General features: G+C 57.0%; 4 protein-coding genes across 4 annotated transcripts; 3 read left to right on the top strand and 1 right to left on the bottom strand.

Annotated features, from left to right (window-relative positions):
- Positions 1-2,534: 2,534 nt before the first annotated feature.
- Positions 2,535-4,201, top strand: GCG54_00009134 (uncharacterized protein; the record flags this gene model as incomplete). The annotated part of the gene is made up of 4 exons (XM_045409083.1): positions 2,535-2,748; positions 2,902-3,039; positions 3,103-3,336; positions 3,567-4,201. The coding sequence occupies 4 exons, from the start codon at positions 2,535-2,537 to the stop codon at positions 4,199-4,201; spliced, it is 1,221 nt and encodes a 406-aa protein (XP_045256328.1).
- Positions 4,202-7,223: 3,022 nt separating this feature from the next.
- Positions 7,224-8,323, bottom strand: GCG54_00009133 (uncharacterized protein; the record flags this gene model as incomplete). Its single annotated transcript, XM_045409082.1, has 2 exons — positions 7,224-7,792; positions 7,975-8,323. The coding sequence occupies 2 exons, from the start codon at positions 8,321-8,323 to the stop codon at positions 7,224-7,226; spliced, it is 918 nt and encodes a 305-aa protein (XP_045256327.1).
- A 9,030-nt stretch (positions 8,324-17,353) lies between these two features.
- Positions 17,354-21,368, top strand: GCG54_00009132 (Poly(A) RNA polymerase cid13; the record flags this gene model as incomplete). Its single annotated transcript, XM_045409081.1, has 4 exons — positions 17,354-18,350; positions 18,415-18,486; positions 18,537-18,755; positions 18,805-21,368. The coding sequence occupies 4 exons, from the start codon at positions 17,354-17,356 to the stop codon at positions 21,366-21,368; spliced, it is 3,852 nt and encodes a 1,283-aa protein (XP_045256326.1).
- Positions 21,369-23,253: 1,885 nt separating this feature from the next.
- GCG54_00009131 (uncharacterized protein) lies at positions 23,254-25,995 on the top strand (the record flags this gene model as incomplete). The annotated part of the gene is made up of 1 exon (XM_045409080.1): positions 23,254-25,995. The coding sequence occupies one exon, from the start codon at positions 23,254-23,256 to the stop codon at positions 25,993-25,995; it is 2,742 nt and encodes a 913-aa protein (XP_045256325.1).
- Between the last annotated feature and the right edge of the window lie 158 nt (positions 25,996-26,153).

The following is a 26,153-nucleotide window of genomic DNA, read 5'->3' as shown; positions in this document are numbered from 1 at the left end:
ATGGTTTAGAAAGCGACAGTGGGAAAGGGGAGAATAGGTACTACACAGTAGGCGGGCTTCTTCAGATATTCAAGGGCAATCCCGAAATGCAAAGTGATTAGACTGGGCAGCAGGTCGGCAGAACGCGATTCACATTCAACCGTTCCCTACCGACTGGCTATGCTGCGGTACGTGCCTTTGAAGGAAGTGTCTCGTCTCATGTCGTCTCGACTTGCTTGTGTCCGGGACACCGTCTCCCTCGCCGTGTGTGGGATGTCGGCGAGTAATCACCAGACACTTTCAGAATTCTTTGGGCACGGAGTCAAAAAAGGGAGACGGAAACCCAGTCTTTCGGAGAGGAATCCGGGGGCAGGCGACGGTTCTCGGCCAGTCAGTCCAGTCCAGTCTCCTGGGCCTTGTCTGTCCGCCATCGAGCTGGCCCAGGTATTTGGTTCAGAGGATGCAGGCGACAGGAGGCAGGTAGGAACCTAGGTAAGCGGGCGTGCCGGAAATAGAGATGGGCTTTTGAAAATTTGATCCGAGTCATCCAGATAGGTATCGCAGACCGTGATGAGGCAAACATCACGCACAAGGAGAAGGAGATTGAACGGCGCTCTTACACACCTCTCACCACCAACACCAACACGGCTCCAATGCAGCACGAAGACCTCGCCAGCCTGATGCAGTGTTAGCAGGTCCTGTTCGGCCACCCCCACCCCGTCGTCGGCGTCGTCCTCTTCTTCCCCTTCCTCCTCCCGTGCCAGCGCCGCCAATGCCTACTACGTGCTAAGGACAAGGTACATAGCGTCCCGTCCATCGTTCCTACCCCCTCCCCTACCCCCCAAATCCCAGTCGCAGTCCCAGTCGCAGTCCCAGAATCTACGAATACGTCCCCAGTGTATCCGTACTCTGTATGGTGTGTGGTGGTGTGTGTGTGTCCCCGTCGGTCCCAGGCCGCTCTTTCCCGCACCTGTTTCGGTGCACACCCCCTTCCCCATCCACATCCACACGTCCCCTTCCACCTTCGAACTTCGACTTCGACTTCCACGGAATTGACGTCTGGTGTGGGCGGCGTCCACTTTGCTGTGAGTGTGGTGGGAGGCAAGTGTCCAGCACGCTCTGCTCTGCTCTGCTCTGCTCTGCAGCTGTGTGTGCTGTGCTTGGCCCTTGCCTGTCTGCCCCAGCGTCCTTTCCCTCGCGGTGCTAGTGCTCCTTGCCTTCCCGGTTGGCACCTCACCCACCCCCCTCCCCCCTTCCTCACCTCACCTTACCTCCTTCCTACTACTGCCTCCTGCCTGCCCCTACGAATACCTACGTACCTTGCTACGAATACCCAGCCAGGCAAGTACCTACCTAGGAAGGCACCGCACCTCACTCGCCTCCCGTTGGTATTCTCCTCCTAGACCTCCACTCTTTCCTTGGCTGGAGTCCTGTTGCTGCCAAACTCCAATTGCAGCGCAAGCCTGCTCCGTCCACGCAGCAGCGACTGCCCTTTCTGCCTTCCGCGTTGGCTACCTACGGGTCCTGAGGTGGGTGTCTGCCCACGACTGAGGTGTCCGGTGTGGTGTGTGTGTGTGTGTGTGCCTTCCCTTGCTCTCTCCCACCCTTTTTTTCCTCACCTCTCGTCCTTTTTTTTTTCCCTCTTAATTCCTGCCACCTGGGATCGGTTGCACTAGCAAACAAGAGTCATCATCATCACTCTCTTTGTGGCTTTCTCCCTGCCTTGCCCTCCTCCTGCCTGCCCCAAGTCACGCATTCCCTCGCCACGGTCTGAAGGACAAGCAAGCATCCATCTGAAAAAAAGGCCAACCCTCCCCAGCAAGAGAAGAAGAAGAAGAAGCACCCACTGCCGCCAAAACTCCAGCCAACCTGGCCGCACCGTACCGCACCGCACCGCCCGCACCGTCTCATTAGGCACAGACCCGACTCGACCCGCCAGTTCGCCGCCGTGTAGGTAGTGTAGTGTCGCTTCCCACACACTCTCTTGTCGCCCGCCCCAAAACGCACACGTCGTCGTCCTTGCCCCGACTCCTTCTCAAACTCCGAAAACCACTCTCCCGCACGCGCGCATTTGGAGCCAACGTCTTGTTTCCTCTGGTCCTGTTTCTGGCGTCTGCGACATCGCCGGCCGTTGACTCGACATTTCCGCGCAACGACATCTGGAAACAACCCCGTCCCTCTTTTTTCCCCTTTGGTGAGTGGTTTCCCTGCCTGTTCGTTGCGACCCCCCGGCGCAAAAAAAGCCGCGAGACATTTAAGCGCGGCGCCGCCCATACCCAGAAAATTTATTTTCCCTGTCCCTCCCCGTTGGCCTCTCCCCTGACACCACGGCGCCTTCCACCCATCCATTTGCGACACCGTTCTTCCAAGGCTTCCCATCCGCGCCTTCGGCCCCGAACGTCGCTTTGAGACTATCTCAACTAATTCGACTTCGAAGAATAAAGACATAACCGAGTCCAGCCTCCTCTTCGGTCTCCGAGCCTCAAATCCCTCAGACAGACCCGTTAGCGGCCTTCCGGTTTCACCTCCATCGAAGCACCACCAGCACCGCTATCATGTCCTACTACGAGAACAACCCTCAATGGTCCAATCCCGGCCAGAACAACTGGGAACACCAAGCGCCTCCTGTCCGTGCTGGTGAGTCGGCCCAGTCGCAGCATCGCCAAATTCAACAACAACCGGAAACCGGAATTGACTCGAGGTTCCCGTCAACAGGTGCCAGCGGCCCTACGGCTCAGGACGACTTCGCATTCTTCTACCAGTTCGAGGGTAGGTCTCCTGTTCTCTCCAGCGCGTGGCCGACGGTCAGCCCCGCGCGAGTTTCTCTGCGGACTCGCGCCCGGCAGGCGTCGCGCGCAGGAAGACTCAGCTGACGAGATGATACTCTAGATGTGGTACGGACACTGACTGCTAGGCCTACAGAGGTTGATCGTGCATACGAGAATCTCGCTAAGAGCGGGAAGTCTTACGGAATGGGCGGTCGACGTGAGTACCCAACCCCTGGCGGCCCCAAGATGGGCCCTGCCGGCCCTGGTCCCGCCAGAAAGTCTCTTGACTTCAGTAAGTCTGCTCGCACTTGGCGGGCAATTCCGCGGCCTTCCCCTGCTGACGCAGACCTTGCAGCCGGACGCATGGGAGCTGGAGCTGGAGCCGGTCCGCGACCGCACTCGATGAACCAGTTCGATGATGCCCGAGGCCACCCGAACTCGAACCTCCAAAACTTTTACGCCTCTCAACGCCACCAGTCCTCCCGAGGATCCAACGACGCGGAACAGATGATGCAGGCCAAGAGAAGGATGGCCGCTCAACGGGAGCGGGAGCTGCGCAACCTCCACACTGAGCAGCAATACCAGCGAAGTAGGCCGCCCTCTACTGTATAGCACACAAACTTCATTGTCCACAGGGGAGACAGCAAAGAAGAAGAAAAAAATAGATAATTCAGGCCGAGGGGTTTCACCATCATGCAACATCCTGCTGCCCCGTCATGTTACTGTCGAGAGATGTCTCCCTGAAAGACCTTGTCCCACCCCTTCACGTAAGACATGGGCACTTGAGAGGACTTTAGGCTAACCACAACGTGCGCGCAGCTGTCGTTTCTGACATCCCCTACGGCAACAAGGCCATGTCCGAGGAGGAGACTCGCGAACTTATCGCTCGGCAGCGGAGCGCCTTGTACGGCGAGGGCCAGTTTGCCGAGAAGGGAGGCTACGTCGACGAGACTGGCGCCGTGCGTCCTGGTGTGCCTGGACACAGTGGTCCTTCCAGCCTGCGGGGCCAGTCGCCCTTGACGTACGACATCACCCGCGGTCCCCCTCCTCACGGTGATGCCAACACTCCCGTCTCTGTCACTGACGGCCCCGGTCCCATCGCTGGTCCTCCGGGCGAGCAAGGCTCTCGTGCTGGCAGCACTGCCAGCCCTCAGCCGAACGCTCCTAACAACAAGAGTGCTTTCGAGTCGGCTGTGAGCCAGGCCGCCGCCCGTACCAACAACTCTTCCCCTGGTGGCTCCCCGCCTCGTCAGGAGATGCCGGGATCCAAGCCGGCACAGACGGTTGCTCCCATCGGTACTCGTCCCTCCGGCACCCCGACTGGTGCCTCGAACTCGTCTTCGAAGCGATCCACCACCCCTCTCGCCTCTCCCGGCGGTTGGGGCCGTGGCAATGGCGTCTGGGGCCCTCAGTCCTCCGGACTGAGCCAGCCTCCTGCTAGCGTCTGGGGTTAGGAAACCCAGACGCCCAATCCAAAGACCCCTCCGAGGAGACAGCGCCGCGGCGCATCTACTGACTGAATGAAAAAAAGGGGCTCGATGACTTAGCCGTTTACGTGGGTGGTTTTTTAGTTTGTTTTCGGTCTGGATTGATTTTCTCCTCTCCTCGGACACGGAAAACTTGATATATACCTCGGGCTCAACACGGTATTCGGAGTGAGGGTGTCTTTTCGGCATCTTTTGAGGAGTTTTCTTTTGCACGAACCGCATTCTGCAATCACGGAGTCGAAAGTATTGCTACGGGAAAAAGAGATGCATGTCACATGGGCGTGGACAGGGGTTTTACACACGAGTTGGCTTCGGGATTGACACAAGCTTCGGCGGGAATATCGCAGCGTCTGGGAATGTTTCGGATGATCTGGGAATTCTGGCGAAGGCGAGCACGGAGCGGGAACGACATTTTTTTTGGTTCTTGGGAACGTTGTCCTTCGGAGCTGGGCATGGGATGAATTCGGGTGCCAAAAAGCGACGAAGGGCAACCTTATGATTCGAAATTGCGAGCATACATCGGCGTGGGCGTGGGTCTCGATACTGGTTTAACTCGAATGGGTTGGGACTGGGAAACGCACATCCGGGGAGTTGACACAGCACACAGCGACGACTCTCTCTTCACGCGGCGATAAAATCACAAAAAATAGGGGTTTGGGATACGGGGTGTTTGTGGGCTGTCATTTCTCATGGGGGGGATATTTCCTTTTCTTTCCTCTTTTTTTCTCCTTTTCTGCTTCTCGGGGATCATCACTGGAGGTCGCGTCGTGGGGAGTTGTCTGCCTTTTTTCGGCACTCGAACGGGATCTCGAACACCGGGAGACCACATCGAGTCGTAATAGGGTTCTCGCGCCTTTATTGAACTGGGAAACGAAAGGGAACTTGACTACATCAAGACGGGGTTCGGGGTGGATAGATTAACATCGGATGCGTTGGAGAGGGACGGACTCGGATGCTACTCTTTGCACGCTTTGCTCTGGGGTTGGAGCAGGCAATCTAATGAAAACAAACATGCTTTTTTTGTCCCCCCAAATTCTATCCCGTCGCATGTGGTTCATCTTGTAAATTTGGCTCGATGGCGACATTTTCATCGAGTCAATGGTAATATGACATTTGAGAAACTAACTAATGGGTGGTGTACGCGGATCAGAGTCTGAACTCACGCGCCCCAAAGGCCCGAACCTTGAGTCTCGGGGCGGAACCTTGGACGTTGCGTTGGTACGGCGTGAGGTGTTATCGCCCCCTCTCTCTGAGCTGGGAGAGTTTTGCCGAATGGCGAGGTAGAATCTTGCTCTCCCGACGACGGCGGGCTCGGGACTTGCCTAGCTGATTCCGTGTCCATGGCAGATGGGAGAGGAGGGAAAGTGTAAAATGTGTTGGAACGGTTGGTTATTGGGCCGTGAGGACGCCGGAGAGGTCTGCCTGCGGGTGCAACCGCGGCCGGACCCAGGGCCGCCGGGTCGGGCCCCAACCCGACCCGAAGTGTATTCACAGTCATGGATGGGATTCGGTGTATGCGTTTGGCCTCGCCCTGTTTAAGGAGGCAGGTAGGTACATACATACCTCTATGAGCCGCATGTTATTCAACCGTGGATATTCGCCAACGGGCCCTTTTCCCGTCCCAGGTCTGGGGAAGGGCGGGAGTACGGGCAGCGTAGAGTACGTAGGAGGCTAGGTAGGGAGAGCGTTGGGAAAGAAACACTGACCTCGCCGCGACCCGGGCGGTGGTTGCTTGTGGCTTGCGGTCCGCGCCGCGGGATGGGGAGGGGGGAGGGGGAGAGGCCCGGGCGCAGGACATGTGGTCGGGCGGACCCCCACACTTTGTTTTTTTGCGTGTGGCTTGGAGATGGGTGGGGGATTAGTAGAGTGTTTGTTAAGGCATTTTAGTTTGGCCACCTGTATTATGTTTACTGAGGCGTTTTGTTTCTATTTGTGGTGATGACGTCTTTGATGGCTTTCCTATCTTTTCTTTTTTCTTTCTCTCTTACTATGCAGTAAAGTCGCTTTGTGAGGATTGGAGGAGAAGAGAGGTTTTTGGGATGACGACTGGGGCGTTTTTGCGTCTGCGCCCGGAATTGAGGAGACAGAGAGAACCTTGACGGGTTGGCGATATTGCGGCCTGTCTCTCCTGGACGGAAGCGGCCCATCAGGGTTCGCGGGTTTCTTCTCTGGCAGACCCTTTGGCATGTGATGGACACCCGGTTCCATGTTTTGTTGGATTATCAGGTAGACTGCCTTGCGAGAAGATTGCGAATCAAGCATGGTTCTTTCGGGACGTACTCTTCAGCCATAGAGAGAGGAGGGGGCCTCGAGGTGGAGTCCCAACTGGCGTTGATTTACATGTGGACGCCGGTACGGTGTAGATATGTCCCAGTGACTTTGACGGCATGTCATTGTTAGGTTCCTGTTGTTTGGGAAGCTTGGGGCTATGTGACTGAGTAACAGCGAAGACCAGACCAACACGAGAGAAGAACCAGGCCAACAATCGTTGGAGTTCCGCGTTTAGGATATTCAAGAGCACGAACCGTCTGTTGGGTAGTGAAATTGTTGGCTTTCGGCGTGACTCGGCTGTCAAATTTGATCAAGTCCGCTGTGGAAGGTGATTGGCCTCAACTATCGCCCAGGGTGTTTTCTCACAATGGACCAATATCATATCCAACCAACGAGCTCTAACAAAGGCACTTGTCAACTTGGCGTTACGCCTCACAAAGCTCTCTTGCAGACAACCAACTCCTCCGAACCGTCGCAAGCCAATCAACTTACACGAGCATGGAGTCACCGACCAACACGACAAGACTAGTAGTTGAACTTGCACCGTTCCAACCAACAGCTTAGATTTGACATGAAGTTCATTTCCAACTAGCAAGAAAGAAGACGCTATCCAACATGAATCGCCACCAACCCGTACGCCTGTCCCCCCAAGAAAGAAGTGTATCAAGCGGATCCCAACGCCCGCCCGCCCTGAGCCGTCCGTCAGCCAACGGCTTCATTACAACCCCAGCGCCGCACATCCGGCACCCAAGTCCATGGGATCATCAGCCCTCAACGCCTTGCCGCCCCAGACCACCGTCCCCCGCCCGTCGACCGCAAACGCGCCCGCAGTCTGCCACTTGTTCCCCATGACCGTGCTGGGCCCCTCGACCTCGGCCGGCATCCCATCGGCCGCAGGATCCGCGGCCGCCGCGCCCTTGCCGCTCGCAGACGTCCCCCTCCTCTGCAGCGGCGGCGCAGCAGCAGACGCCCCGCTCGCCGACGGCCCGGCCGCTCCCGTCCGCTGGATCGCGCCCGCGACCTTCTCGCCGAGCCACCCCTTCTCCTTGAACCCCTGCATCTGGCTCGTGGGGTTGAAGACGTACCAGACGGACCCGAGGCCGAGGCCCCAGGCGGCGTAGATGGCGCGGTCCTCGTCGATGACGACCTGGACGTTCCAGGCGCCGCCGAGCAGGTCTACCCACTTTTGCGTGGCGGCCGCGGAGGAGTGCGAGACGGCGATGCAGGTTAGGTTGTTTGCGTGCTTGTTGGCGAGTGTGCGGAGAGCAAGGAAGGTCTTTTGCGCGACTGTCGTTGGAAGTGTTTAGTTAGCATGTGATCTTTGAGAAATATGTCGAACAGGATCATCCCAACAAGTGAGAAGGGTGTGTTGGTTGGGCTGCATATGTAGGTGACGGGAGCAGATATGCAGGTCACGTAAGGGAAGGGAAGGGTCTGTGTAAGTGCGGTAAAAGACAGATCAGACGTACAGGCACAGCCGACACACCGCAGGAACACGACAAGCACCGGTCTTCCGCGGCCGAACTCGAGCTTCCTGTCGCGGTCCAACGGGGCGAGGTCGCCGATCTTGGGCGGGTCGGCGACGGGGACCGGGGGCGGGGGCGGGGAGAACCACGGGGCGACGGTGATGGGCAGGGACTTCATCGACATCCACGCCGGCCAGCCGCCGCTTGTGTTCTCGGCCTCGACGTCATCCAGGCCCGCGTTGCTCCCACTCTTGGATTTGGAGTCCGTGGAACCGCCGCCGCTGAAGTCGAAGGACTTGCTGTTGAGGCCCACCTTCTTGAGGGCCATCTTGGTTGTCAAACTTGCCAGCATGATGATGATCGCGTCACAGGTGTGGACGTGGGAGGGGTATAGTTGGCTATGCGTAAAGTGGTCTGTTACAGAGTGGAAGAAAAGAAACGGCTCGCAGGAAGGAGGACCGGCTGCTCAAGAGTTGATGTGCAAGGATGGAGCAGGTTGAGTCGAATGCTGTTCGACAATGCAAGATGCGCGATTGAGTTCGCAAGAAGGAAAACCAGAGATGCAGAGCAGTGAGAGGGAAAGAACAGAGACGGAGAAAAGAAAGGAGAAACGTGGCCGACATGCTTATGGCGGCCACATCGGGGCGCGACGGGATCCAATGCTCATCCAAGAAGGGGGGAAAGCTCTGGCGAGCTCCTGAAACTTTCGATACAGGGCGCGTCGCATGTTTTGTTAGCGACGCTGCGCTCTGAGCTCCTGAAAACCACGGTTTCGCGAGGCTGAAAAGAACCGGCCCAGCCATGGCGCTATCAGGCACCCTGACAACTGTGTGCCCCTGGGAAGAAGACAAAGAAAAAAAGTGAGGAGTTTCCCTTCCGATTGGTCGTCTGATCCTGCGGGGGATTTGGAGGTTAGATTTCAGCTCCGGTGCCCGGTGTGTGTGTGATGGTGTAGCATATGTTTCCGTGGTTCCCAGGATTCTGGGATCCGCGCCCTGCGCCGCTGGCCTGCGTGATGACGGGCGTTGACTTAGGAAAACGAAGGAGTGAGGGAAAAATAAGAAACTGTCAACTGCTTCGTTTTCCTCTCAATTAAAGATGCGGGGACATGTCTTGTCTAAAAAGCAGTTGAGATTTCTGGCAACGCTCTCTGGCAAATTTTTTTTAAATTTTTTTTTTTTTTTTTTTTTTGCTTTATCGTATCTTTCAAAACGGGGCATTTTACGAGCAATGAGTGCCAGTGAGCAACTGCCAAAAGCAGGACCACACGCAGAGAACTGGAGGGAATGGTCGAGACAATGGGCATATTGTCTGCAATGTTCATACTGTTCTGTGCCCGTCATCTGGGTTCCAGACACACTTGAGGTCGCGTTGGAACGCTTGCCCGCATTCTTCGGATGGGGAGTCCCCGCCGAAACGCCTGAATGTTTATCGAGTCAAGACTCTCTTGAACGTCTCAACACAAAAGGTCTAAACTCTAAATGTAAGTGTGTTCGCAGGTCCGCATTGCCATTTGCCATGGTTTACCACGGTAATGACTCTGCAGACGGCTGTGCGCTGCTGCTCGAGACAGAATGCGGGCAACGGCTGGTCTGGGGAAAGTCAGTGGTGATCTCATCATCGACGATGTCATGGAAATCGTGTCGATGCGGCGTACGAGCGGTTTCTGCCTATCCAAGGGAGCAAGAACCGCCGGTTCGAAACATGGCATTGGGCAGCCGTAACGGTCCGCTCGACACCAGGGAGGATGCATGGAGAGGCGAAGTGGTCGTCCGTCTTCACCTTCGCCTCTTCGGTCCGCACTGTATTTTGGTCCGGGTCTCAAGGTCCGTCGACCGCTTCATTTCGAGCACATTGTTCGGCGAAGGCCTGCCGGCCAGCTGAGTGCTGAGAACAATGTGCCAAGATCCGGGGACATGATTGTTTGGATGAATCGGAACATTTCGAACTGGCCTCGACTAAACGGGATGCTACGGTCTCCCCGTCTAGGTTCTAGCAGCAGATTGGTGGAACTGACGTCGATTCGCACGCCCCTAGGATTAGGGAGACCGGCGGCGGGAATGTGGGGAGCGGGAAGCGTCCACGGATCGTCTTCCGCCGCGCAATTGATTGCGGATGGACGATTGGGGAGGGTGAGGTCTCAGATGAGTGAACCCCAATGACGAGAGGAGGCGGCGGCTCGGGTGGCTGAGGGCTGGACTCGCCAAAGTGCCTCTTCAGCGGCAGCCATCTCACGTCCAGTCCAGATGCAGCTGTTGTCGCGCAACAGCACATGTGTGATGCCTCTCAAAAAACGTGTGGCCGTTTGTCCCGTCTGACGCTTTGCCCGGGAGCTGAGTCGGCACCACGGACCCTCAGCCTTAGTGCCGCCGGAAAAAGACCCAAGGTGGCATTGAAATCGGACTCTACACGCCGTTGCTATTCTGAGGAATGATGAGTGGAAATACGGGACTACGTAGTTAGGTTTGTGCCCACGGGTATTGTGCGCCGCGCCAGCGTGAAGGCCATGATGGATCATATCAGATCCACTTATTGGCTCGCTATCAGACTTCGCGAGCCTCCCGCTCTCCGCGATGGTGTAGTGATGGAGGGTTGCATTGCGTTCTGGGGAGAATTACTGAGGACGGCGCGTTTGCTCATCACCTAGGTTGGCCTGGTTGGGCCCGAAGGAGATGCTCGAGTTCTCAAAAGCACAACGAGACGGCCGCGATGTGGGGGTTCACTGAGCACAAATGTCTCCCTCTCCGGTCCGCAATGGAACGCCTCCACCGTCCGATCTCTGCTCGGTTGCTCATGAATTGGAAGATCAGACCCAGGACACGCAAGAAAGACGTCCGTGATGAGGCCATGACGTCGGCAATCGTATGCCGCGAAGTAACCCTCTGAAGTGAGCGACGCCAATATGTGTACGTCGGCCGCAAGGGTTCTTCAACAACCCCAGCATGGCGAAGTCAAGTTTAATCGGCTCTGTGACTTCTTGAGCCTAGTGCCTAGTCCGAAGATGTCAAGGCCTGAAATGCCGCAATAGTTTGGTGCATCCTCGTTGAAAACGGTAGCACCAAATTAGAGCCCCAGCCGTCAACCTCGCCGGGTGTTAGTGCGAAGTGTTACCCGCGTGGCCACTAGGATCGTGAATTATTCTTACGTCAACAAGACATTCGCTGACAAGACGTCAGAAGGAGACTGGAAAAAAAGTTACGGCCACAGATCTTGTCCCATCTGGTTGCGGCCGTGGTTGCGCTAAGACAGCCCCCTCATCTCAAGTCAGCAAAGGCGGCGGCGTACGAAGGCCGATGGTGACCGTAGTTGGCGATGCTGCGTGCTGGTTGGGCGTACCACACCCTAAGCTTCCACAGGCTGTGCTGTCTTTTTCGCCAATTGTGATCCACGGGGCAGAAAATCTGAAAAAAGATCGGGCGAAAGCCTCTGTTGTGCAACGAAAGGAGGGAAGGTGTCTAGGCTCAGGTGGGAAGACCGGACGAGGCAAGCAACAGAGCCAGATGTGCTTGTTCAGATTTCACGACTGCTGCTTGGCTGTTCCCAGTTGCAGCTCCAGCCCCAGACCACATGGCTGCGGTCGTATGAAGGTGGCGTGAAACGCTAAGGACCGTCCCGAGTAGATGAGGCTTTTCGGTGGTGGAGAGCGTTTCTTAAGACAAAACTAAGGTTGGTAACTTTATTGTGAGTCGGGCGGATAAATCGTGATAGACTTCCGGACTTGAGCGACAGTCTTGAAGGCTGAGCGTCTTGTTGACAAGGGGTTTTGGTTGGCGGATTTTGGCTGCTTGGCTAGTTGTTCTGGACGTGATCAAATGTTTCGCCTTTGGTGGACCGGCAGAGAACGTGTAGTCAAGGTTGCTGGGCGGCACATGTTTGGCAACTTTGATCCGTCGATAGATTGGCAATCTATTCTGAGGGACACTCAGTCTTTGCCAAACGGAGCAATGTGACGACCCTCCCGAAGATGGCGCTTAAGCCACGGCACCATACCCCAGCAGCAGACAGGCGGAAACGAGCGAATGGAAAGCGGCTCGGCAGCATGGGGGAACACGACTGCAATCCGAGTCCAGGTCACTGGAGGCTGTGTGGAAGAAGCCGACAGCTCCACAGCGCAGAGGTGCTCCGGATATCTGTATCTCGGGGCTATTCGTACTGACGCCTGGGTCGCTCGCTGCACGCCTCGTTGCTGTTCTCTTCAGCGGCGGCGGCGGCATGGATGGGCGGCTTCAGGGACCGACCCCCCCCNNCCCCCCCGCACACACACACGGGCATGAGGGCGAGAGGCTGGAGTGAGACGTAGGTGCTCATGGCGTGGCAGTTCCGGGGGTCCGGCGTGTGACTGGATCGGTAGACGGATATCGGAAAGGGTGTAGGTGGCTCGAGCAGGTTCATCTTGTCATGGGCGAGACGCACGGAGAAGGGGCCGACAAGGGAAAGAAAGTGAGCAAACTGCAAGGCCCAAGACGAATTGGACGACGAGAGAGCTAGGCGAGGCCGCGAGAGAGAAGGCGGTCGACCAAGACGGGGTGATTGCGGAGAGGGGATGCTGCGGCAGGCGTTTGCAGGCGGAAACACGAACCAGGTTGCGCCGAGGCGCGTAGGTGATTCTCGTCCATTGTTGGCTCGGCTTTGGGCCTTTGGAGACCATCCCATCGGGAAATCGTCGAATTGCGGTGCCGGACAGGCCCCTTGAGGTAGCGAATTGTCGTGTAAGGTATCTGTATCTGCCCTGAGCTGGGGTTGCGAACCGCAGCCAGGTTCGTCCCCACCGTCTCCTGGTTTCTGGAAGGACATTCAGGTGGCCATAGTACCGGGACCCTGATAATTTTAAGGTGGTGGAAATAGATGATGCCGACAGGGGAGACGGGAGCAATGGGAAATGGAAATATGGTACGGCAGGGAGAGGAAAAAAAAAGGGTACGGGAGGTCGCGAGACAAGACGAGGCGAGACGAGACCAGACGAGAAAGGCGGTAAAGGCGCGATAGGGTGAAATAGGGTGCGAGGAAATAATTAAACTAAAATAAAAGATGAAATAATGGGCAAGAGCAACGAGGCCGTGGGAACCCCCGTGTAGGTAACAGATTGGCGGGAACCCGTCAGAAGTGGCAGGATGATGTCTTGCAGTGAGTGCTCTTTTCTTTTCTCTGCTGCCGGCGTCGTCAGTCAATTGCCCATTCTTCATCGTGCCTGCTCCAGTGGGTAGTGAATGTGGTGTCCGTGGTCGTGGTGTCGCGGTCCCGTCGCGGTACGTGCATGACATGGCGAGGCGCATAGTGGCACATGTCTGTCCCAGTTCTTCCTTCTTCCATTCTGGAGCGGGCGGAAGGCGGGGAGGCTGGGCCAAATGCCTCACTCACTGCAAGATTGGCCTGCAATGCAGCAGCAACACTAGTCTTGTAAGCGGGCTAAGCGGGTCATCCTGCTTACTAAGGATACATAGCCCTATCGGGGCTGTACATGAGGTGGAAGTACCGTTGAGTCTCACGCAGTCCTCCCCACCGCGGGATTCGCCTGCCGAGTCAGAGAAGACCCCGGAGATGTACTTGGCGGATGGGTTCTCGGTGGTGGTTGTGATGGCCGGTCGTTGGATCGCAGAAACGCGCGAAATGGAGCGACGCCCAGCAGGACGAGAATGCGTGAACTGGAGCCAAGGGGATTGGCGTTGGATGGCCTAGTGTTCCAATCCAACACAATTAGAAGTTTCCAACAGCAAATCCAAGACAAGCCGTCCGGTTCTCCGACGTCATCTCCCAAGTGAGGAAAGGCCGTTCGGAGACAAGTGACAGTCAGTGGCCGGAGGGGCATGTGGCGCCTGTCTCCCCCCCTTAACCCCTGTAGCCCGTTTTGCGGCGTTGGCACTTTGAGGCGAGGTAGACTCTGGCCTGGGCGTGTAAGGGACGGTACTTGGCTCGTGCTAGGGCCAGCTCCCTTCGACCTGAGGCCAAGGAGCAGCAACACCAGCGGCCGTAGTCGGTCTTTCGATGCCAGACCACTGAGACCCGACCAGCCCAGCCCAGCCGTGCCAACAGAATGGCTGGCAAGCAGGCTCAAGAAGAGCGTGACAATGGCAAGGCAGCGAGCGGCCAGACCCCGCGAGAACCGCGACGGGAAATGGAACGAGGAATAAAGTCGTGGTTTTAATGATGGTCAGAAATAACCCCTCCCCTCTCCAATTTGCGTCCAGAGCATGTAGCTTCCCCACTTTGGCGGCTGGTGATGATGGTGGTGCTGCTGGTATTGCCCGCGCGCTCCGTGCATGCACTGTGGGTGGGATTTGGTATTGGCAGCAGGACGTCGTAGCTCTGCTGCGCTGTGCTGTGCCGGGAGGGATGCTAGTGTCCCTGCTTGAAGTCGGGCCAGGTGAGGTAGGTACTTGGGAGTTCGAGTACCTCCTTACCACACCATGTACCGGGAGGGTTCTGGGCAATGTAATTCCCGTCATTCCCAAGATTGCGTCCAGTATCGGCAGAGAATGGGGAGGAGAGCCATTTCGGCGCAAGCGCAAGCAGGGACACAAACATCAACTAAAGCCAAGAGGCAGGAGCCAAGCAAAGAAGAAGAAGCACCTGCCCTCATCTGCATTCTGATTCTGCAGTGCCAAAGCCAAGGCAAGCAGAGATAAACTACCGAGTCGGTAGGTGCCTCTGGCAGGCAAAGGTGAGGTGAGGTGACGGGAGGTGGAAGGACCGGGGCTGGATGCGACCGCGGGAGGGAAAGGGCGCAGGAACGGGAAGGAGAGGAAGGCGCAGATGGAGATTGAGGAATTGCATCTTGTTGCATCATCAGGATGACCGGCACCTTCCTGACCTCGACTACTTCGTGCTGCTGACCGGATGACTGGTTGGCTGAACCAGACCTGTCCTGCCCTGCCTGGCCTGATCTGACTTGGCCTGACGCGCGAGGTGCAACCCGACAAGCTGAGACTGAGGTTCCTTCCTTCCTTCCTTCCATATTCGAATGGAACGGGACACAGGCCCAAATCGTTGTTCATCCGCCTTCGCCTTTCTTTTCTCTGCTGTGCTTTCACGGTGTTGCCCTGCCTGCTCTGGCCTCAGCCGGCCTGTTTGTTGGTCGTGCCAACTGCAGGCTGACTTTGACTTTGGCAAGTCTGGCTTATTGTGTCTGAATCATCTCACGCCGCGCCTGTTGTAAATGCCTACCTGCCTCAATCCCGAGGTACTCGGTCCTCATCTAACATCTCAGGTCGCGGTTGGTTGGCGCTGTCTTGCGGGTGAGGTCCGGTCAGTTGGCTATTGCTGCGCTACAGTTGCCTTTGGCTGAGCCGGCCGTTGTTGCTGTTACTCCTTCAGTCCAGCTGTTGCCGCCCTGCCGCCCTGCCGTGTGTGCCCTTGCCTATTCGTTCGTACCTTGCCTTGCTTCCTCTCCTATTTCCTTCTTGGATAATCTCGACTTTCTGATTGTGCGCGCAGACGGGACATGGGCAGGTGGTGCAGTGCAGGTACCAGTCCCCGTTGCAGGTACTTGAAAGGAGGTATCTACTTTGAGTTGCTGTACCTGCCCTACCTTATTTCCTATCCAACCACGCATCAGGACAGAATAGGCCCCGGACGAGGCCAGCCAAACACCTACCAACCCGACGCTTTACTTCGGATGGTCGAGCAAATGTATCCGTACGGCGAGTACGGCGTAGATGCGGCGAGCACAATGCTGCAGATGCGACTGCATCGGCGAGGTGACTGAGGTAAAGTACCTTAGGTGCTGCGGACCATGAACCGCCTGCTGCGCTGCATCGCGCCGTACCTTGTCTGCGTAACGACCATGTCCTGAGGGATGGGATGCGTGTGTGTGATATCTGTCTGCTCTTCGCTTGTTTGCTGCTCTATTGCTTGCCTGCCCTTCATGCAGGGCCCCCGCCATCCGCTCTCGGCTTTCAAAGCCACGAGCTTCACTCCTGACCTCACCAGAAGATGTGCACTTAGCATCCCCACGAACGACGGGAGTCCTCGATACGACACACGGTACGACACGGTTTGACACGACAGCCAGCAGCCATGGCTAGCATCTGCCCTTCTCCCGTCTCCTTTAGCAGCCTTGTCGTGATCCAACCGGCACCCAAGGCGCCGTTGGCAGGTACCTGACCGTGCTGACCTGACCTGACTTGACCTGCCCCTACCTCACCTATTCGCACCTTCCCTAGGTACTTTACCCAATAATTACTCTTTCCTTCCCAGCCAGCCAGACAGAAGTACCTCCCAGCCCTAGCTGGGCCACAAGATACATCTATTCCCCTTCCACGCCGCCTGCCCAGTCCCGCACGCACTCTACACGTCCATTCCCACCGGTCCCACGTCCTCTCCTCCCCTTCTGCCCGTTCAGAATACTGCCACCACCCTTGCCGGACCTCTCCCCTCTCCTCTCCTCTCCCCTCCCCCCGGTGGTGACGAGGTGAAGGTACATCCACCACACCCCCAAAGCCCCAGCTACTTGTCCATGAGGTACATGACCTTGCCAGACTGCGCAGGTACTGCGTACTAGTAGGCATTACATGCTGAGAGTGTCTCTCTGTCTCTCTGTCTCTCTATGCACCTTCCTTGCACCCCCAAACGAAACGCTCCCCTTCCACCTCTCTTCTCTCTTCCGGGAACATCATTCAGTTCTCTCACTTTTCTGAAATTCGGCCTCACTCTTGCATCCTCTTTTCCTGTTGCTACTCGTGTCCTCGACAGACCAGCAACTCCGCCTCGTATCGCCCCCTAGAACAAGAGGACGTGGGAGACCGAAGATCAGCGCGGCAGAGCGAGCAGCAACAGCAACAGCAGCAGACCGTGTCGGCTCGCGGTGCACCCCCTTTAGACCCTTTCCCCCCATCGTTATTTCGTGGTCCACCGCCCGAGGCACCCCCCGTCCAGTCCTGTCGCTTTTGGGCCAACGTCCCCGATCTAAACTCCACACCCATCCTTTCGCCTCCTTCCACCGACGACATTCTCTCTCTTCCTCTTCAGAGGACCCCCCGCCGCACCGCGAAGAGTCCTTCCTCCCCAACAGAACACCACACAACTTTGTCGAGTCGAATACATCGTCCCCCGCACATATTAATGCCTACTGTCGACTCCTTTGCCCGCCGCTAGCAGCATTCTACTTGTGCCAGCCACATTTGCCCAAACCCCGAAACTCTCAACCTACCACCCCCTCGTCTGCCACCATCGGAGCGAGAATCGACCACGCTGAGCCGTGTCTACCTCCTCGACTGTGTCTTGACCACCCGCCACCCTCGCTACCTCGCCCTGCACATACTCTCGTCCCAATCCGCTCGCGACGAATCGGTTTACACGACGTCTTGATCGAGTTTCCGACGCCCTGCTTTCGCTTCTGCCACCGCCGACTCGCCCTCGTCACGGAAGCTGAGCCAGGACTCGCTCCATGGAAAGTCGGGCGACAACCGCAGAATCGAAGCATACTTATCCGTCAAGTCCTTGGCTACACCAGCCCGCGATATCCTCGAGTAGCGCAACGCTGAACCCTTGCCACTTCGTCGACGCCTCGTCCCGCGTCCCCGCCCAGGTCGATTTCTGGCCCCTTCTTTTCCCTCAGCAAGCATCTGTCTACCAAGCGCAGTTGCTGCACTACACCAATCTCGTCTCTCCGGGACGAGGAGGCGGCTTGCAACAACCACAACCGCTTCCTCAGGCGACAGTGGCGGCTCCTCACATTCAGGCGGCCCCCCGTTCTCGATCCTCCTCCAAGGTGTCGAACAAGGACCAATCCGCAACAAAAGGCACCCAAGGAGGCCATGGGAATAGAGCCGTGCAGAGCAAAGACAAAGGCGATCGTGCTGTCATAACAGGCAAGGACGCTCCGCCCAAGATGCAGCAGCCATCTCAGCCGGAGCTTTCGCATCCTCTGCCCGCTCGTCCTGGGGCGCGCCCTACCAATGGTCAATCCCACTCCAACTCGATGCCCTCCACGCCTCAACAACATGCTAGGAACTTCTCGTTCGAGTCGCGCGAGCCATCGCCGACCGCAACAAATAACCATTCACCCCGCTCCGCTTACTCCGAAACGAATAGCAATCTTCCCTCATTACGACCCCTCCCTCCTCGTTTGGGCGGTTGCCAATATGAGACGGCGCAGGTAAACTCGAGAAGGAGAATGCCCTATAGTTTAGGGAGCGACAAGCTCGAAAAGACGAACCTTGAGAAAATCAAGAGCAAGCTGTCGGAAGATGAGGAAAGGAAGTTGACCACAGATATGCGCGAGCTCTACGACAGGTTAATACCGACTGAGAAGGTCGAGGAGAACCGCAAAAAGCTTGTCGTCAAGTTGGAGAAAATCTTCAACGAGGAGTGGCCAGGAAATGACATCCGCGTGAATCTCTTTGGTTCGTCGGGTAACCTGCTTTGCTCCGATGACTCCGATGGTTCGTACATTTCTTCTTATTTCTACCCACACCCATTCAGACCTCAATACTGACCCGGATGCAGTCGACATTTGCATCACAACACCATGGAAGGAGATGGAGGGCGTTTGCATGATTGCGAACCTCCTCGCAAAGAGTGAGCTACTTCGTCTATGATTCCCCAGTCATTGCTAATCGTCTCTGCAGAGGGCATGGAGAAGGTGGTGTGTATTTCCGCCGCGAAAGTCCCGATTGTCAAAATCTGGGACCCCGAACTCGGCCTCGCATGTGACATGAACGTGAACAACACTCTGGCTTTGGAGAACACGCGAATGGTGCGCACTTATGTCGAGATCGACCCACGAGTGAGGCCACTGGCGATGATTGTCAAGTACTGGACACGGAAGAGGATCGTGAATGACGCCGGTATGACTTCTCTGCTACTGCTTCAATATGCACCTACTGATCGAAATAGCCTTCGGCGGCACACTCAGTTCTTACACCTGGATTTGCCTGATCATCGGATTCCTGCAACTCCGCGACCCGCCAGTCCTTCCGTCACTGCACCAGCGACAACACCAAAGGCTCCCTAAGAAGGGTGGGCCGGAGAGCGCGTTTGCCGATGACCTCGACAAGCTTCGTGGGTTTGGCGACAAGAACAAATCTTCTTTGGGTGACCTTTTGTTCCAATTCTTCAGGTTTTATGCGCACGAGTTCGACTACGAGAAGCATGCCATCTCGGTCCGCCTTGGTAGGAAATTGTCGAAACAGGAGAAAGGATGGCATATGGGTCTCAACAACTTCCTGTGTGTGGAGGAACCATTCAACACCATTCGCAACCTGGGCAACACTGCAGATGAATATTCTTTCCGCGGCCTTCATCTCGAGTTGCGACGAGCATTTGATCTGATTTCGGAAGCCAAGCTGGATGAGTGTTGCGAGCAGTACATTTACCCCAAGGAGGAGCCGCCAACTTTCCAAAGGCCCGCGCAGACTTCGCGTCCGGTCATGATTCGCAGTTCTTCGCAGCAGCATTCTGGCAGAGGAGGTGGCCGCGGCAACTACCGTGGCGGTCGTCATTCTAACAACTTCCACCGCAACGGAAACTCCAACCGGAGAGCGTCATCGAGCGTTGCCTATGATACTAACACAATGTACATGCCGCAAGTAGCGGTCACACCGCAGGAGCTCGCCTGGTTCACACAACAGCCGTCAGCTCACCAGCTTCAGTACCCCGCGCTTGTGAGTGCAGCCATGGCCGCCCAATTACAGCAGGAAAATAACCTTCGCATCCAGCTCTACAGCCAGTCCCAGGTATACCAGCAAGTTCAAGCCCAGATGGCTGCGCAAATGCATGCTGCACAGAGAATGCAAAGCTCCAACGCAAACTCGCAGCAGGGCTCTGAGCGATCCAGGACCAACTCGTTCGACAACCCTCCCCTAAGTGCTCCCATCGCTGCTCCTGAATGGTACAGCATGTATGGTGGCGTTCCCTTCCCAGCTACCTACTACAACCAGTCTGGATTCACGTACCCATCCTCACCTGCGACAACCACGGCGACACCGGAGTACCGTCGAGGACTGCAAAGGTCTTCAGTGACAACGGAATCCGGCACATCGACGTCGGGAAGCTCGCTTAGGTCTCAATCGCAGCCTGCTTCGCGGTCAGGACCAGCAGGACAACAGGCACAAGGTTACCCTGGCTCTAGCACGCCAACGAATGGAAGCTCGAATCCGCCCCGCCAGGTCAATGGAGTTCCGATCCCGAGCTTCATCCCTGACGACGCTGATTACGACGAGGCGCCTCAACGGCCTGCAAGCAACTCACCAAACTCCGACGATGGAGCTACGTACTTGGGCTACTACGTTTCAGAAGCATCCAGTCCAGCCCGCTCTCAAGGCGCCCCGAATACACTCGCCTTGGGAGAACTTTCACAGCCAAGTCAAGGGCGCCGAAGACTTTCTACTGAAGTCCCGCAGACCATACTGGACCGCCGGATGCGAAGAACGTCACGCTCACCATCCCCACTGGGCCATACTCGAACCTTTTCAACGGGCACGTCAGCCGCGAACGGGCAGTCATCAACTCCTCCCATCGCTAATGGACGGACAGCAGCAAGACCGTTAGTTGTCAACGGGACGGGCTCTTCTTTACGCACGAGCTCTACTCCCTTCCAGTCAGCCCCAGTACCCGATGCGACGCCGGCTGAAGACTCATCTAGATTGTCTCAGGAAACCCCACTCCAAGCTCAAGGCTTAGGAATTAGCGGTTTTGCTACGGACCAGGTTGATGGTCAGTCTTCGTTTCGGTCTGAGGCTGTGAAGACGCCTATTTCAGAGCGTCCCCCAGTGATTGTCAACGGCACGACCACACCCTCATCGATCAGCAACACTGCTGCCACGGCCTCGCCTGCTTCAGCGCCCCGATCGGTCGACGACCCCTCGTTTCGCGACAGAATCGCCCTGATGAATCAGTATGGGTGGTCACAGCAAGCTCAGGCGTCGCCGGAGGTTCCCATTGGGAACCAAATTTCCCTGCAGCGAAGGGCTATGCGGCAGCAAAGTGGGGTGATAGCACCGCTCGATCTGGCGACCAGGGAGAACAGGATGAACGGCCACCAACTTAGCATTGACGCTCAACATCTCTCACCCATCAACGAGACACGTTCGCCTTCTCCGACAGTCGTGAGGAAAGGCGACTTCCAAGTGAAGAGTGATCTGCAAAGTGGCCACGCGGAATCGACCTTACCGGCTCACAAAGAAAAGGGTCAGATCGTGAAGGAGACCAAGCAAAGTCAATCGACGCAATCGCCAAAGTCTCAGTCGTCAAACGGGCAACGCCAATCGGGTCAGCCCATGAGAACAAACGGCAACCGGGAGAACGGCCATCGCGGCGGCAAGAACGATGGCCATGGTCACGACGGAGGATGGCAAAAAGCTACCAAGGGCCGGAAAAAGGGCGATGGTAAGAACCAAGGCAACGGAGTCGTCTCCAGCGAGCTGCCGCCCAAGCATGAAGCAGATCGTAAGGGTGGCTAAGGAAACGGATAAGTTGACAGCTCATACGCAAACTTTCTGGTGGGAAGCCAATGGGAGACGAAAAAAAGCAAGCATTGCTTCGTTGGATATGGTCTGAAAGTCAGGAGGAGCTCACTTGGGGACCTTGGTCATGGACGCGTTGGACACGACTGTTCTGGATTGAGGGATTTTTCCCTGGCAGAAAGGCCAGTGGAAGTGTCAACAGGCAACGGCTGCGTTGAACGAGCCGCGAGGATGGAGAGGTGCTGTAAAAAGCGCCTTCCGCAGCCTCGATCATCAGCACCGGGACAGGCTTGATGGTGACTACGAAGCATCGAGGACGAGCGGAACGGGACCAGCAAAAGTTACGGATATCAGCGGGCCAGTGCATCTCAAGGGATTGTGCAGTGCTCGATCGAGCGTCAAAAGTCGTATTACTATGGCTCAGTCGTCATTTTCACCGATAAAAAGGTTGCAGGGGGGTCTTTCGCGTTATACCTGGGTGGCGGGTCTGATTATGTGTCTCATGCATCTGCGGCAACGGTCTTCGGTATGGGTTACGGTTCAGGCATGCGTCATCAAGTTTCTTTTTGTCACAGAGTCATACCATTGGGTGGAAAGGTACATGAGGAAGATGCAAGAGAAGAGGGGGGTGGATGTGAATAGTACGAATGCTGTATGTCCCCAGACGGCTGGAGACTGTCGCGAATACCCGACGGGGGAAGGCTGAGCTCATGTCTCCCAGAAAGGGGCAGAATGGAGAAAATTCCAGCATGGCCGCATTATAGGGGCGGAAAAAGATATCAACGACTAGTGTCAGTGTAAGCAGATAGACGGGAAGCGTTAAAAGACATGATTTGAAAAAGCCACGACGAGGATTCCTGTAGGACACCAGCAGGGGGCGACTAATGCGGCAGATCTTCATCAGTGGCTCGTATTCTCGACGTCGAATCAAGATTATGGTCCCACAAAAGAAGCACACGAAGCCATCACGAGATGACTGGTGCCCCGTCGTTTGTGCTCACAAAGAGCTCGGGGGGCACCAGTGCCTGCCGGTCAGTCTCGAAATTACGTCATCCGGACGTGTTTCCCCAGGTCCAGTCCTCAGCCTTACACCGGCTGCCCTGCCCTGTACAGATACCTTACGTACCGTACTGTGTCCTCGGTGACCGATCCCTGCTTGACACAGCCAGATCCGACGGCCCCCAAAACGTCTCGTATTTTCGGCAGCAGGTGCCTGGCGGCCCAGGAGGCGGGAGCGCGTTGTCGGCTGCGACCCATGAAACACAATCTGATGTCCGTCTGTTTCGCTGCGACTGTCTGGTGTTGGATGCCGGGCGGGAGCCGTTCCCTTGGGATCCAGCGGTTTTTGTGGGTGAGGATGTGTTTGTACGATGCGGACGGGATTTAGGATGGTGTTCTGAGGAAGAGGGGCAGTCTGCAAGTTAGCTTGAATGGATTGTTGAATTTGATGTTTGAAATATCGAGAAATAGCAAATGGCAGGATAGCTGTTGATCGCTCGAAGGTTACTACTAAGACAAGCTGTCTCTTGCTCAGAGTCATTAATGTTCACAAAAACAGAAGAACTTGATTCAGTGAAGAAAACAAGTACATAAGGTTTCTCGAAACCAAGCCGAAATATCGAGAAGCAAGAGCAGCGAACCTGACTCTCATTTCCACTTTTGCTCCAGAGTGAGTGGAAGAGCGTGTCTGTGACTAGACCGTGCCGGAAGGATGCGCTAGAGTCCGGTGCTTAGTCCCGGGGGATGAGGGGAGCTACCAAGTAGACCGGCAGACCGCTAATGAATGCGAAGAGACCAACAACCCCCACCATTGTTTTCTCGATGATTTCAACCCCCAACTTCCCAGAAGTTCCCGTCCTCTCATCAAGTGTCAATGTCGGCGATGGCTTCTGCAGGTTACCAGCAACATTACCGCAGCCACAGCAGTGCTTCCAGCGGGTCGTTCAATGAGGCTTCGTTTAATGGAGCGCGCTCACCACAACACGGCGGCGGCGACGACGACGACGACGACGACGACCACGCTCACGCCGCCGCCGCCGACTCTGGGATCACGGTGCCCGACTTGAAGGCCAATTGGAGGCAGATCCAGGAGCTCACACAATGCGTCGGCTCGACGCTGGACGAGAGGGGGTGCGATGCTGCGTTCAGGGAGTACGCAAAGGTCAAGGAGCACGCGGAGCTCTGCCGGTCTTTGTTGAGGCGGCGGCGGCGGCGGACGTTGTCCTCTGCGGACCGGGCGGTTGTCGATCCGCGGTCACCGCTCAGCAGGAGGAACCTGGCTCTGTCCTGGAACGTGGAGCCGGATGATGAGGAGGAGCATTCGGAGGCGGGGCCGAGTCGCGAGGCGTGTCTGGCTGCGATCCGGGAGTGGAAGGCGTGCATGGAGGCGGTGATGGGCGCGCTGCGGGCGTCGCTGGCGGCGACGTATCGCAGCCACGAGCCCGGGGCCACGCCGGAGATGACGGAGTCGTTGTTTAGGGACGTGGACTTTCGGGCGTCTGCGATTCAGGAGATGCGGAGGGCGAGGATTGACGGCGGCGCGCTGGGGGGGTTTTCGAGGGCGAAGTACGACGTGCGGTTCCGGAACCTGGACCGCATGGAGAAGGAGGCCATTGAGATTGCGAGGGTGTTGCAGAGCGGGGAGGCCGGCTGCGGGTTCGAGGACGGGAGGGCGGGAGAGGTGGAGGAGGTTGTGATCTCGGCGGCGGGGGACGCTGTGCTGGAGTTCAACAGCGGGGGGGAGGTGAGGAGGTTCCGGGTGTCGAGCGCGATGCTGGCGGAGACGTCGCCCATCTTTGAGAGGATGTTCACCGGGCGGAGGAAGCTGGAGGTCGGCCCGGGCTGGGGCGAGGACAACGGGGACCTGGAGGGGGAACTGCCGCCGCTGCCGCCGACGGAGGGGTTCGTGTGCGAAGACGGGAGTGTGGCGCGGCTGTACCGGATGCCGCAGGCGGAGCGGGATGAGGAAGGGGCGCTGGGGATACTGCTTGCGGCGGCGCACATGCGCAACGACGCGGTGCCGCGGGAGGTGAGCTTCGCGCGGTTCGTGGCGGTGGCGGAGGCGTGTCTGCGGTACCGGTGTACGAGCCCGATGGAGCTGGTGGTCGAGCACCGGTGGCTGCCGTGGTGGATCCACATGGGCAGCGAGGAGATGCCGGACGGGATGCTGGTGGTTAGCTTTGTGTTTGGGTTCCGGCAGCTGTTTACGCGGATGAGCAAGACGGCGGTGTTGAATTTGAGGAGTGAAGAGGAGTTGAGGGCGAAGAGGTGGCCGGAGAGGGTGAAGGAGAGGGTTTGGGGGGTGAGGGAGGTGAAGATGGGACAGGTTGAGGGGGTGTGTAGGGAGGCCTTGAGGGAGTACTTGAGAGGGCCTGGAGGAGGAGGCGGCGAGGAGGAGCACGGGGGTTTGAAGGGAGTTGTGGACGGTGATGGGGCGAGGGGTTCGGCGGTGTTGAAGGGACGGACGAGATGTCCCAGGGGTAGTCAGGCGTGTGACGCGATGAACCTGGGGTGGTTGATGCTTGTGTTCGGCGAGCTAGGACTGCTGGGGACGGTCATGAAGGAGGGCGTTCTTGGGGATGCGAAGCGGCCGGACAGAAGTCTGGCGGAGCTTGTCGAGTTGTTGAGGACTATTGAGAGCCCGCCGCAGGCTATTCATCGGGGAGGTCTGTGTGACCCGGCATCAAGGCTGAGGGCTGCTGTTAGCGATGTTTACAACAGTGTGTCTGGGTTGACTTTGTTTGAGGTCAGCGGACGGGCTCACGGGTGGGGATTGAGTAGGCATCGGTCTGGGGAGGTGCAGGCCGTTCTGCAGAGAGGGCTCAAGGTGGCTGGGGAGGTGCAGAGGCCCGAGGAGCTAAGGCGGGTGGAGGAAGACCCGGAGGCGGAGGAGGCGAAGGGTCCGTCTGGTGTCACGGATCATGTGAGGTTGAGGATCCTGAAGGGGATGGAGAGCGTGGATGACTTACATGCTGCAGCTTTGGCTGACAGGGCGTTTTATCGGGTGTTCAAGGAGAACGAAGGGTTGTTGATGAGGAGGTTCGTCAAGGCGCATCGGAGGAAGACGTTGATGAAGCTGACTAGTATGGATGTCATTGGAGGAGGAGAGCAGAAGGCGATGAAGGGAGAAGGGGACCTACTGAAGATGGAACGGGAGGCTGAGGCCGAGGCAGAGGCTGCGACGGTCGTTGACGGACGCGCACGGGAACGCGACGGGGTCGATGATCTGGTGCTGGGCTTCGGAGGGTTGGGCATGGAAGACGAGGTGGATGAATTGGTCAGGGGAGTAGAGGTCCTCGGGGTCCGGGTGGACGAGATGGAGAAGGTGCGGAAGGCCGCGGCCTCGGCGCCGCCTTTCCCGAGTGCGCCGCCGCCTTTCCATCAGAGGTCTATGACCTGCGGCGACTTGACGACCGAGAGGATGAGCGACGAGGAAGTCCAGCGGATCCTGTGGCCGGACGATCCTTTGCCCGTGGCCATACGGCCGTCGGTGAAGGATATGAAGGAGAAGTTCAGGAGGAGTGATCCTGCTTTTGTCGAGGAGAAGATGCTGCTGGGGGTGGAAGGGAAGCAGCTGGGCATTGACAGAGATCGGAGGGTTGGTCTCGTCCGGGATAGAGGGTAGCGTTGTTTTAGCAATGTTGGTGAGGACATTTTCATAACAATGAGCTCACGAATTTTATGAGAGGGGCGACGGTTTGGGTACAACTTTCACGAATTACGATCATGAATGGAGGTTGTTGGTAGACGGGCACACGTGGTGTGGACATACCAACTTGCACA

This window comes from Colletotrichum gloeosporioides (genome assembly GCF_011800055.1).
Source record: "Colletotrichum gloeosporioides strain Lc1 chromosome Unknown consensus_117, whole genome shotgun sequence".
Lineage (NCBI taxonomy): Eukaryota > Fungi > Ascomycota > Sordariomycetes > Glomerellales > Glomerellaceae > Colletotrichum > Colletotrichum gloeosporioides.
Note: the sequence above shows the minus strand (reverse complement) of the source record. Positions and strands in the feature narration are given on the sequence as shown.